General features: G+C 40.8%; 1 protein-coding gene across 3 annotated transcripts in view; it reads left to right on the forward strand.

Annotated features, from left to right (window-relative positions):
* The first annotated feature begins 434 nt into the window (after window positions 1-434).
* Window positions 435-12,623, forward strand: part of UNC79 (unc-79 homolog (C. elegans)) — a 286,801-nt gene continuing 274,612 nt past the window's right edge. For all 3 annotated transcript variants that reach the window (XM_010836213.1, XM_010836214.1, XM_010836215.1), the window contains exon 1: window positions 435-571. In XM_010836213.1, the coding sequence (XP_010834515.1) occupies window positions 550-571 (22 nt within the window). In that variant the 5' untranslated portion in view covers window positions 435-549. The remainder of the gene's footprint in view (window positions 572-12,623) is intronic.

Genomic DNA, 12,623 nt, shown 5'->3' on the forward strand with positions numbered 1-12,623 from the left:
ACCAAGCGTGGGACGCACCTGTGTCCCTCTCCGGTCACCCCGTTGAGGCATCGGGGGCTACTCCCGAAGCAGGATTTACAGGCCCGGAAAACGCCAATGGGAGATCCAAATGGTCGGGGACTCCGGCACTTTAAGAGGCTTTTCTCTGGGAAACACCCGTCCCCTCCGTGCGCCTTATGAATGGAAATACTCCTCCCCCGGTCGAGCCCATTTTCCCCATTTCACCAGGAGCCGCAGCTTGCTCTCTTCTTTCGGTCTCCCCGCCCACATCAACGCGGGCAGCTCCAGGAGGGGACGGACAGGAAGCCTTTGGCCGCCTATTAAATCCCACCCATTTCTCCGGGGGCGATTTCCTAACCTTCCGGGACCGAATTCTGCAATTTGATGTGCGTTTTGTCCGAATGGTAGCGACACGGGCCTAAGGGAGGGGGAAAGCGAGGGGGTGGGGGGTGGGGGGTATGCGCTCTTTTCCTCGCAACATCGCTGGCGGAGCGAGGGAGCTCACACGACACAGATTTTGGGGCAAAGCCTTTCCATCTGGACAGCACCATGTCCACCAAAGCGGAGCAGTGTAAGTAGCAGCCGGCCCGGCGTTCCGGCCCGGCCTCCGGCTGGGAGCTATTGCAGTTGCGGCGTTTGCGGCTGCTGGGAGACCTTGGCATCGTGCTGGTGCGGGGGTGGGGGCTGAGGTTGGGGCGGGTGGGGGGTGGGGGGTGCAAGAGAAGGTGGGGGAGGGTGGACGTTAATGGGAACGCGGCGCTGTCCCCGGTGCTGAAAAATTATGCGGGCTTCCTCGGCTGGTGGTGGGGGTTCGCAAGACTGAAAGACCCTGCGAAATGAAATTAAAATGGGGTCATTCTTGAGGAAAAGAGGCCTCGTATCTTTCAGATAAACATTTCAGTATCTGTTGTTGGAGTGGGGGAAGGGGGGCAGCGGCAAATCAGGGGCGGGGAACTGTCAGTGCAACCAAAGCCTGCCTGGCCTTCTGAGCATGCCCAGTTCTCGCTGCTGGAGCCATAGGGGAGTTTGAGTCTGCAGTTTCCACTTTGGGTTGGAGAGGCTAAAAGGCAGAGAAGGGGGAGGGAGCCGAAAGCCAGGCAGAATTCTGGATTCAGTGTGAGGAAAAAATCAACAATATCAGCACTAATGCTGAAACTAACCCCAACCATAGGTTAAAGCAAGAGTTAGTGCTGACAAGAAAGTGAAAGGGGCTCTGGGAAAATGATCAAATTATTTTTCCAAAGAGGTTTCTTTTGTAGGGCAGCTCACACAAACTATAACAAATAGCAGGGGTTTTTAGTTGTCCCAGTCATGACTGGCTGTGTGTTTGGTTGGAAACAACCTGCTAACTCCTTGTGGACAGAGGAAGTTTCTAATCTGTTTCCTATAGCCTCTCTTATTGCAGTGCACATTAGTAGGCCTTTGGTATGTACTTGGTAGGTTGATTATCATGTAACCTTTTCCTGAGTGCACTTGAAGGATTCAGGAACTTAAACTTCTATAAATAAAAGGTGTTTTTTACTAACCAATGCTTTTGAATTTATAACAAATATACCAAAACCTGCTCATGGAATTGACTCTTGTTTCTTTCAAAGCAGTACACAGTTATGTTGCTAATGCTGTTACTGCTTAAAAGTCTTTTAAATTCTTCTTTGGAATGACTGTTAAAACCATTTTGTGAAATGCTGAAAACAGTAGTCTCAGTATTTTGGGGCAGTAGCTTGTGTTTGATAAAATGCAGTGTGTCCCTTAATTCACCAGGTAGATTAAATTAACTGAAGTCTCAAAGAATTCCCAGATCAATGGTTCATTAGAGATCCTTTATGTTCACCTACCATTGAGTGCGTGTACCTTTATATAAATTTTTGTTTGCTTGTTTATTTTTGGAATCTGGACTACCTGAGTTTGGATCCTCGTTCTGCTGTTTACTGTTTGACCTTGGGCAAAATAATTGACTTCTTTGAACTTTATTTCCTCATCTGTAAACCTGGGATAATAATGCCAACGGGATTGTTGTGATTATAAATGAGAGAATATATATATAAATGTTGAGTGGTGAGTCAAGCATATAGCAAGTACTCAATAAATGGTAGTTATGATACTGACAGCTATTCCCCACTTATTAGTCCATCTCTTCTAAATCATTAGGAAGCTCATTTGTGATTTTTTGGGCCCATTTTGACAAGTTAAATCTAAACGTCAAAGATAAATTTTGCTTCTACAGAGGTTTTTGAAAAAATTGAATGCATTATATCTTGAGTAATGGTAACATAGTTGGAATTGGTGCAGAACTTCCCATGTGAGAATATCACTCCCTTGAAAATTTTATTTTAGTACCTGTCATTTGCTTTTATAGTTACATATTATATAAGTAATATTAGGTGAAAGCCAGTGAGTATTACTGTCTTCTTCCTTGTTATATTTTGAGATGCACTGGACTCTTTGTCTTGTCTCTTTCCTGGGCAGTTAATGACAAGATGAATATAATCTATATTTGACTTGGTTGTGTAGTGCACATAGTATGTAGTTTAGGTAATTTAGAATTTTTGTAAAATCAGATTTTTTTTTTTCATCAGTAGATGATGGTAAGGATGCCATATTTGAAGTTAGAACATGTGGATTTGAATTCTTCATGCTGTTCTGATTAACTGTGAGACACAATTAACTGGGCAATTAACTTAATAGTTTTGTGCCTCAAAGTTTCCATCTGTGAAGTAAGGAGTAGGAGTAGCAACTATCTTTGTTAGCTGTTAGCATTTTGGAGGGCAAAGGAGGTAACATGAGAGTAGGCTGTGAAAAGGATACAGATGCTTTGGGTGTTTTTAGGTGTCTGTATTCAGGGTGAAGGGAAGTTAAGAATCTCTTTTGTCTCTCTCTTACATGTGCTAACATGGATGAGCTGACACTCTAGTGCACATTATAGTCCTGAAAATAGAGCAGACACATGAAAGGCTGTGCGGTTGCTGTTTGCAAAGGGTGACTACTTTTTAACAAAGAGAAGTTGCAAATCTGTGATATTTTATTCTTGGACTCAGTAGGAGTATAGCTAGGAGGAAGGGGAAAGAGCAGGGAAGGGAGCCATGAGATTTTTCTCTCTGTTGGATGTGGAGACCACGGGAAGGAGAATAAGTTCATTTCTTATCTGCATTCAGAAACATGCACAGTACCACTTGCCTAAGGACTAAGGGGGAATGGAGGCTTAATGCAGTGTCAAAATATTATTTCTGTAATTTTTCTTCCTGTGGCCTCTTGATGTAGGTAGAGGTTTCTTTGGTACAGGAAGTGGACATAGTTTGGTTGAGCTGTCAAGAGGAAGTACTTGCATTTCAACCAAACAAATTACGTGACTTACCTTTGAAATGTAATGTATCCCAGATGTGTGAAAGATGATTTTATTTTTGTGTAGTAGCATTTTCTTTCATAAAATAAATAAATGATCAAAGAGAGGCTAGGTATAGTTAAGACATAGTTTGGGGCCTGTTTTTAAACATTCAATCAGTTTCCTATGCTTTATGCAGAACATCATAACAGAAGGTGAAAGCTGCCTAGCAATTTCCAGGCAATTGCACAGAGTTACAACTTTTTTCCTCCAAATGCTGCGTTTTTGTTGTTGTTGTTGTTTGTTTGTTTTAAAGTGAAACTTCACTGTAGTGAAAATGTTTATGTGGCTGATATAGAATGATAAAAATAAGAATTTGTAGTTCTTTTATTCTAAAGAGGAGAAAGAGGAATCCACTTCCCTACCCGCCCCCCCCCCGCCCGGTTTTTCCTGTCTTTTAAGAGTTAAAATTTCCCAATCTGGAACTTTGGGTGTGTTCTTTCAAGAAAAGCTTGCTTTTGATAACAGCAGAAGTTAAGAGTTGGGATTGTAGAATGAGACTGCTGCTTGGATTTAAATTCTAGTTCTGCTTCTTACATTCTCTGTGACCTTGGACAAGTTAACTCAACCTCTCTAAACCTCAACTGCATTATTCATAAAATGGGAATAGTCATAGTTGTTGTGAAGAATAAATGAGGTGATCCATGAAAAGTGCATAGCACAGAATCTTGACACACAATAAACTACTAAATATCCGTGTTCATGCTCAGTTGCTCAGTTGTGTCCTACTCTTTGCAACCCATGGACTGTAGCCTGCCAGGTTTCTCTGTCCATGAGATTTTTCAGGCAAGAATACTGGAGTGGTTTGCCATTTCTTCCTCCAGGGGATCTTCCCAACCATAATAAATATTAGCTATTATTATTATTATCATCAAGTATCAAACCTTGTGCTTACTGCTAAAATAAGGATAATTATAATGTTTGGCTCTAGCCCCCCAGAGTGCAGCAGAAAAAAAGAATAGCCATTGTTTAAATGGTATGCTGCTACTGCTAAGTCACTTCAGTCGTGTCTGACTCTGTGCGACCCCATAGACGGCAGCCCACCAGGCTCCCCCATCCCTGGGATTCTCCAGGCAAGAACACTGGAGTGGGTTAAATGGCATATAGCGTATTAACTATTTTTTATTCTCCTTTCTTTGTCTCTAAGTCTCTTCTATAGCAATCAACCTAATGCATTTTGAATGGGAGGGAATCTCTGCACGACAATTCCTTGACTTGATATATCTAGCAGAGCACTAACTGATCATCCTTACAGAACATTTCTAAGGCATGAACTGCCTATCCATCACCTTTTGTATTATGATGACAGTGTAGCATCTGGTTACATAAATCATGTACATAAATATCCATCAAAACAGTTGTCAAATTTGGAAATTAACCTGCTGATACTTTGTGTATAAACTTACTATAATAATTACAGAAATATGAATGTGTGCCATTTTTAATGTGTTTACCCTATTCAACATATGTATCCTGATAACTAAAAATCTTTTGATTACATCAAAACAAACATTTTAAGAGTATAGCTAATTAGCACTATGATTTGAAGTTGAACTTGCCCCATCCCTTACATATTTAAGGGTTATGCTTAGAGAAATCAAAAGATAGTTTTATTTATTTTTATTACATTATTTGATAATATGACTAAAATATAAAAAGCACTTCTTTGAATAGCACTGCAACCTGTAGCCATTTAGAAGTCTTTGCACAACATTGCTAACTTCTTACAGAGGGAACTCTAGTTTTATTCACATGTGTAAAAATTAGAGTTTGGCTATTGACCATGTAGGTAGCAAAAAGAGCACCTGGTTTTCAGCTCTGATTTCTCTTCATGGTTTGACGCTAGCTTTTCTATTCCCTATTTAATCTCTCCCTTTCCTCTTTCTTTGCTGACTGTTCCTATTCAGATTTTTTTCTTACGGCTACCTTTCTTCTCCTTATCTTTTTTAAAAGAATATTTGTTTATTTAGACATATGGGCTTTCTCTGGTTGTAGTGTGCTGGCTTCTCATTGCAGTGGCTTCTCTTGTTGCGGAACACGGGCTCTAGGCATGCAGCTTTAGTAGTGGTGGCTCGCAGGGTCTAGGGCAAGGTCTGGTAGTTGCGACATGCAGGCTTAGTTGCCTGGCAGCACGTGGGATCTTCCCTGCCAAGGGATCCAGTCTGTGTCCCCTGCACTGGTGGGTGGGTTCCTATCCACTGGATCATCAGGGAAGTCCTCTTCTCCCTATCTTTAAAAACAGGGTTCTGTCATTATTCTTGTTTTTCTTTTTCAAATCCCACAGATTCTTTCTCTCCTTCACTCTTGATGTACCAACTCTCACTTCTATGTGGATAACACTCAAATTCAGTTTTCTAGTCTAAACGTGTTTCTTGGCCTCTGTCCGTATCAAGCATCCTACAGGCAACTCAAACCCATATGCATTGTCTTTGGTCCTAAACTTGTAATTCTTTTTTACAGTACTCATTTTGGCAAATGGCACTATGATCTACGCATTCACCTAAGTCAAAAAATTTGGAGTCTTCCTAAACTTCCCCTGTGTGTATGTGTGTGTGTGTGTAGTCAGTCCGACTGTTTGCAACCCTATGGACTGTAGTCCGCCAGGCTCCTCTGTCTATGGGATTTTCCAGGCAGGAATACTGGAGTGGGTTGCCATTTCCTTCTCCAAGGGATCATCCTGACCCAGGGATCGAACCCAATGTCTCTTGCATCTTCTGCATTGACAGGCGGATTCTTTACCACTAGCACCACGTAAATGGTGTTATGTTCATATCTGTGTCTTCAGCATGTGGATCGTTGTCTAGGGCACAGGGTTGCACAAAAACTGTTTCTTGAGTAAGTAAAAATGGTTGAAGGTGAAGTAAGTGTCTTCTACAAAGAAGGATTACAGGGACTTCCCTGGTGGTCCAGTGTACTACCAATGCAGGGGGTCTGGGTTTGATCCCTGGTCAGGGAACTAGACCCCACATGTAGCAACTAAGAGTTCACATACTGCAACTAAGGCACGGTGCAGCCAAATAAATAAATATTTTTTTTTAGAAGAAAGGATTGAATAATTACGTTTCTGGATATCATTCATTTGAAGATTTCATATTTTTGTTAATATGAGGTTCATATTATATACAATTTTCACATGCTTTTCAAATGGATTTATAAGTAATTAAAAATATAGTTATCAAAAGTACTTAAAACATATTTGCTCAATCAAATTTTATAGTATTTCATAACAACTGATACTTTTCCTGAATGTTCATTGTATTTTTAGTTCTTTCTCCTAGCTAAAGTTTTCTCTTAATATATTCAGCTTAATAATTATGATTCCTAATTGGTAGGCTATCTTATCACACAGCAGCTTTTTTTTAAGATAAAGTGACAATACATCTGAAGTCAGGGACTCTTCATGTTGTAACTTGGATCCTTTGATAACATATCTGTTCAAGTTTTATGTGTTGATTACTCAGTCAATAAAAAGGCTTTAAGTTGGGATTTTCATCTTACAGTATTATTATGTTGGAAATTCATGTGTATTTATTTTTCATATTCTGAAAAGATATTAATAGCTCAGCATAAATGAACACATATGTTGGCTTAGAAATGAAATGTTTATTGCATCAAAAGCTACCTTAAGCAAAAATGTATGCTTATCAATAAGCTCATTCCCTGTAGTATGGAAAGCTCAACCATTTCATTTAGAATTTTTAGCTTTTTTTTTCAATGTATACATTCCATTTCTGTCTGGTTTTTCTCTCCTTTCAGACGTTTCTCGAAAGGACAACACTTCTAAACAGCATATAGTTTATCATGTGAGTCTCATTTCCTGTTTGATGTGGGAGTAAAATTGGAGGGAAATCAGCCTTTTAGAGTGTATTTCTTCATTGGTCTCAGAAGCTTGATCTAACACAAGGACAAAATCTAAAGGATGTGTGTATATGTTTGTAGACATAGGTACTTATATATGTGTGTGTGTTTATATACCTACACATTTATATATATAACGCTATTTGCATTTTAAGAAGAAATGAGCTTGACAGAGAGGCCTGGCGTGCTGCGGTTCATGGGGTCTCAAAGAGTCGGACACAACTGAGTGACTGAACTGAGCTTGCCTCAGAAGTGACAACAGATAACTCCTAATCATATAACCAGTTTGTCTTGTCAGAGTTACATGTATTTCAATCTTATGATCTCTGGAAAGGAGAGTTTAGATGTCTATTGTTTGTGCCTATTGTGTATTAAGCACTTTGACATATATTAGTGTAATTCATTCTCATAATAGTTTTGAGAGTCAAATGTTATTGTATTAGTGCTCTGGCTTTATGTCTTAAATATTCCTCAGATCCCTCACTTCCTATTAATTCTTACTGTCGCCATCGTAATTATGGAATTCATCATTTCTCTATTATTCCAGCCTTTTAATTTATCTCCCCTTGTCTCCTTTTGTCCTGATCAAATCTATCCTCACAAAGTTCCCTTAGTAATCCATCTGAAATATAGAAGCTTCCATGTCATTCTCATCATTCTTTCCTTTAAAACCCTTCAGTAGCTTCCCGTCATGTTGTACCCATGTTAGAGCCCCACCTCAGTGGGAGTTGGGTGAGCTCTTCCTGGATGTTAGACTGTATTCTATATGTGTAGAATTTTTGTTGTTGTTCAGTTGTTAAGTCATGTCTGACTCTGTGCAACCCCATGGACTGTAGCACACTAGGTTCTTCTGTCCTTTTCTGTCTCCTGGAGTTTTCTCAAACTCATGTCCATTGAGTCAGTGATGTTATCCAGCCATCTCATCCTCTGCCACCCTCTTCTCCTTTTGCCTTCAATCTTTCCCAGCATCAGTGTCTTTTCCAATGAATTGACTCTTTGCATCAGGTGGCCCAAGTATATGTAGAATAATTGCTCAGTAACATTGGGTGATAACATGACTTAATTTTGAGGCACTTTCTACATTACATTTAAAAATGCATTCCAGATGCTTTTTATTTCCTCTTTTAAACGTGGCATCTGAAAAAGACTCAATACCTTATACATACCTTCGCTAGTGCAGAGCTGTTGTTCAGTCACTCAGTCCTATTGGACTCTTTGCAACCCCATGGACTGCAGCACCCCAGGCTTCCCTATTCTTCACCATCTTCTGGATTTTGCTCAAACTTATGTCCATTACTACTGAAAAAAAATCATAGCTTTGAATGTACGGACCTTTGTAGGCAAAGTAATGTCTCTGCTTTTTAATATGCTGTCTAGGTTTGTCATTGCTTTTCTTCCAAGCTATATTTCAAAATGTAAGGATCTCTCTAGCTTTATGTATTATAATGTCGAGCCTCTGGTCTGCTGAAACTGCCAGACCTTTTCCATAAGAATACCTGTTAAGCCTGTTTTCCTTCATTCTCCATCGTGCAGTAGGAAGATACAGAACTTGGCTTAACCCTGTATTAGTTTCCTAGGGCTGCTATAACAAATTACCACAAACTGGGTGGATTTAAATAAGGCTACTTTATTCTTTCACAGTTCTGGAGGCAGTTGCTAAATTGTGTCCAACACTTTGTGACCCCATGGACTGCAGTACTCCAGGCTTCCCTGTCCTTCACTGTCTTTTAGAGTTTGCTCAAACTCAATTCCGTTGAGTCAGTGATGCCATCCATCCCACCATCTCATCTTCTGTCGTCCCCTTCTCCTCCTGCCTTCAATCTTTCCCAGAATCAGGGTCTTTTCCAATGAGTCAGCTCTTCACATCAGGTGGCCAAAGTATTGCAGCTTCAGCATCAGTCCTTCCAATGAATATTCATAGTTAATCTCCTTGAGGATCAACTGGTTTGAACTCCTTGCTGTCCGAGGGACTCGCCAGAGTCTTCTGCAGTTCGAAAGCAATAATTTGTTGGCACTCAGCCTTCTTTATGGTCCAACTCTTACATCTTTACATGATTACTGGGCTGAAAGTCCAAAGTAAAGGTGCTGGCAAAGCCTTGTTTCCTCTGCTGGCCTTCCTTGCCTCTCTTCAACCTTCTGGTGATTGCTGGGGATCCTTGGTATTCCTTGGTTTGTGCTATATCACTCTAATCTCTGCCTCTGTCTTCACATGGCCCGTGTGATCTCTGTGTCTCTGTACCCAGTCTCCTCTTTTCTCTTATAAATGTTGCATTCATTGGATTTAGTTCAGTTTGGTTCAGTCGCTCAGTCGTGTTCAACTCTTTGCGACCCCAGGTACTGCAGCACGCCAGACTTCCTTGTCCATCACGAACTCCCGGAACTTGCTCAAACTTATGTTCATCGAGTCAGTGATGCCATTCAACCATCCCATCCTCTGTTATCACCTTCTCCTCCCACCTTCAATCTTTCCCAGCATCAGGGTCTTTTCAAATGAGTCAATTCTTTGCATCAGGTGGCCAAAGTATTGGAGTTTCATCTTCCACATCAGTCCTTCCAATGAATATTCAGCACTGATTTTCTTGAGGATGGACTGGTTGGATCTCCTTGCAGTCCAAGGGACTCTCAAGAGTCTTCTCCAATACCACAGTTCAAAAGCATCAATTCTTCCATGCTCAACTTTCTTTATGGTCCAACTCTCACATCCATACATGACTACTGAAAAAACCATAGCTTTGACTAGACAGACCTTTGTTGGCAAAGTAATGTCTCTGCTTTTTAATATGCTGTCTAGATTTGTCATAGCTTTTCTTCCAAGGAGCAGTTGCCTTTTAATTTTGTGGCTGCAGTCATCATCTGCAGTGATTTTGGAGCCCCCCCGAATTAAGTCTGTCACTGTTTCCACTGTTTCCCCATCTATTTGCCATGAAGTGGTGGAACTGGATGCCATGATCTTAGTTTTCTGAATGTTGAGTTTTAACTCAACTTTTTCACTCTCCTCTTTTACTTTCATCAAGAGGCTCTTTAGTTCTTCTTTGCTTTCTGCCATAAGAGTGGTGTCATGTGCGTATCTGAGGCTATTGATATTTCTCCCAGAAATCTTGACTCCAGCTTGTGCTTCCTCCAGCCCAGCATTTCTCATGATGTTCTCTGCATATAAGTTAAATAAGGAGGGTGACAATACACAGCCTTGACATACTCCTTTCCTGATTTGGAACCAGTCTGTTGTTCCAGGTATGGTTCTAACTGTTGCTTCTTGACCTGTGTACAGATTTCTCAAGAGGCAGGTCAAGTGGTCTGGTATTCCCATCTCTTGAAGAATTTTCCACAGTTTGTTGTGATCCGCACAGTCAAAGGCTTTATGTAGTCTATGAATCAGAAGTAAATGTTGTTCTGAAACTCTCTTGCTTTTTCTATGTTCCAGTGGATGTTGGCAATTTGATCTCTGATTGCTCTGACTTTTCTAAATCCAGCTTGAACATCTGAAAGTTCTCAGTTCATGTATGTACTGTTGATGCCTTGCTTGGAGAATTTTGAGCATTGCTTTGCTAGTGTGTGGGCTTCCCTTGTAGCTCAGATAGTAAAGAGTCTGCCCGCAGTGTGGGAGACCTGGGTTCGATCCCTGGGTGGTAAGATCCCCTGGAGAAGAAAATGGCTACCTACTCCAGTATTTTTGCCAGGAAAATCCATGGATTGAGAAGCCTGGCAGGCCACAGTCGATGGGATTGCAAAGAGTCTGACATGACTGAACGACTTCACTTGCTAGTGTGTGAGATGAGTCCAACTGTGTGGTAGTTTGAACATTCTTTGGCATTGCCTTTCTTTGGACTGGAATGAAAACTGACCTTTTCCAGTCCTTTGGCCAGTGCTGAGTTTTCCAAATTTGCTGGCATACTGAGTGCAGCACTTTAACAGCATCATCTTTTAGGATTTGAAATAGCTTAACTGGAATTTCATCACCTCCACTAGCTTTGTTTGTAGTGATGCTTCCTAAGGCTCACTTGACTTCGCATTCCAGGATGTCTGGCTGTAGGTGAGTGATCAAACAGTTGTGGTTATCTGGGTCATGAAGATCTTTTTCGTATAGTTCTTCTGTGTATTCTTGCCACCTCTCTTTATATCTTCTGTTCTTTTAGGTCCATACCATTTCTGTCCTTTATCGAGCCCATCTTTGCATGAAATGTTCCCTTGGTATCTCTAATTTTCTTGAAGAGATATCTAGTCTTTCCCATTCTATTATTTCCCTTTATTTCTTTGCTTTGATCACTGAGGAAGGCTTTCTTATCTCTCCCTGCTATTTTGAACTCTGCATTCAGGTGGGTATCTTTCCTTTTCTCCTTTGCCTTTAGCTCCTCTTCTTTTCTCAGCTATTTGTAAGGCCTCCTCAGAAAATCATTTTGCTGCTTTGGATTTCTTTTTCTTTGGAATGGTCTTGATCACTGCCTCCTGTACAATGTCACAGTTTGGTTAGTTTTCTGTGATTGTGTTTTTTATTCTTTCTGCCTTCTCATGGATAAGATGATTGGATTTAGGGCCCAGCTTAAACCAGTTTGACCTCATTTTAATCTGTTTACATCTACAAAGACCTTATTTCCAAATAAGTTTACAGTTATGGGTATCAGGGTTTAAGACTTGAACATAGTATTTTGGGGGACACAGTTCAACCCACTACAGACTATTGAACTTCATCTTTTTAGTGTCATCTCATTGTTGTGCCTGATTTTATCATTCAACATAATAACCATTCCTTCAGTAGTTTTGCATCACTTACCAAAGTGACATGCATCCCTATATAAAATACCTCCCCCCCAATGTTGATCGGGAGAAAAGAAGTAAAAAAAGCATGTGATATACCATTAAATAGCTTGTTTTGAGTTACTTTTGCACCATCAATCAATACATCTTAAATAAGACAGTTTCATCAACTACAAATGCATTCTATTGTGGTACTACCCAATCATATTTTATCAAGTTGTCCGTTTTCTCTCTTTCTCTCTCTCTCTTTTTTTTGGCAAGGCCTAGAGACATGAGGGATTTTAGTTCCATCCAGGGATAGAACCAGTACCCCTTGCACTGGGCACTTGGAGTTTTAACCACTGACCACCAGGGAGGTCCCAGCTTGTCCATTGTCTAATTCAAAAAATATTTTTTGAGTGTCTGCACTGTGTCAGGCTCTGTACCAGGCTCTAAGGGAGCTTACAGTTTGAGTTCACTTTCAGTTCAGTTCAATAGCTCAGTCGTGTCCGACTCTTTGTGATCCATGGACTGCAGCATGCCCGGCTTCCCTGTCCATCACCAACTCCTGGAGCTTGCTCAAACTCATGTCCATTGAGTCGGTGATGCCATCCAGCCATCTCATCCTCTGTCACCCCTTCTCCTCCTGCCTTCA

This window comes from Bison bison, unplaced genomic scaffold (genome assembly GCF_000754665.1).
Source record: "Bison bison bison isolate TAMUID 2011002044 unplaced genomic scaffold, Bison_UMD1.0 scf7180017864061, whole genome shotgun sequence".
In the NCBI taxonomy this organism is placed as follows: Eukaryota; Metazoa; Chordata; class Mammalia; order Artiodactyla; family Bovidae; genus Bison; species Bison bison.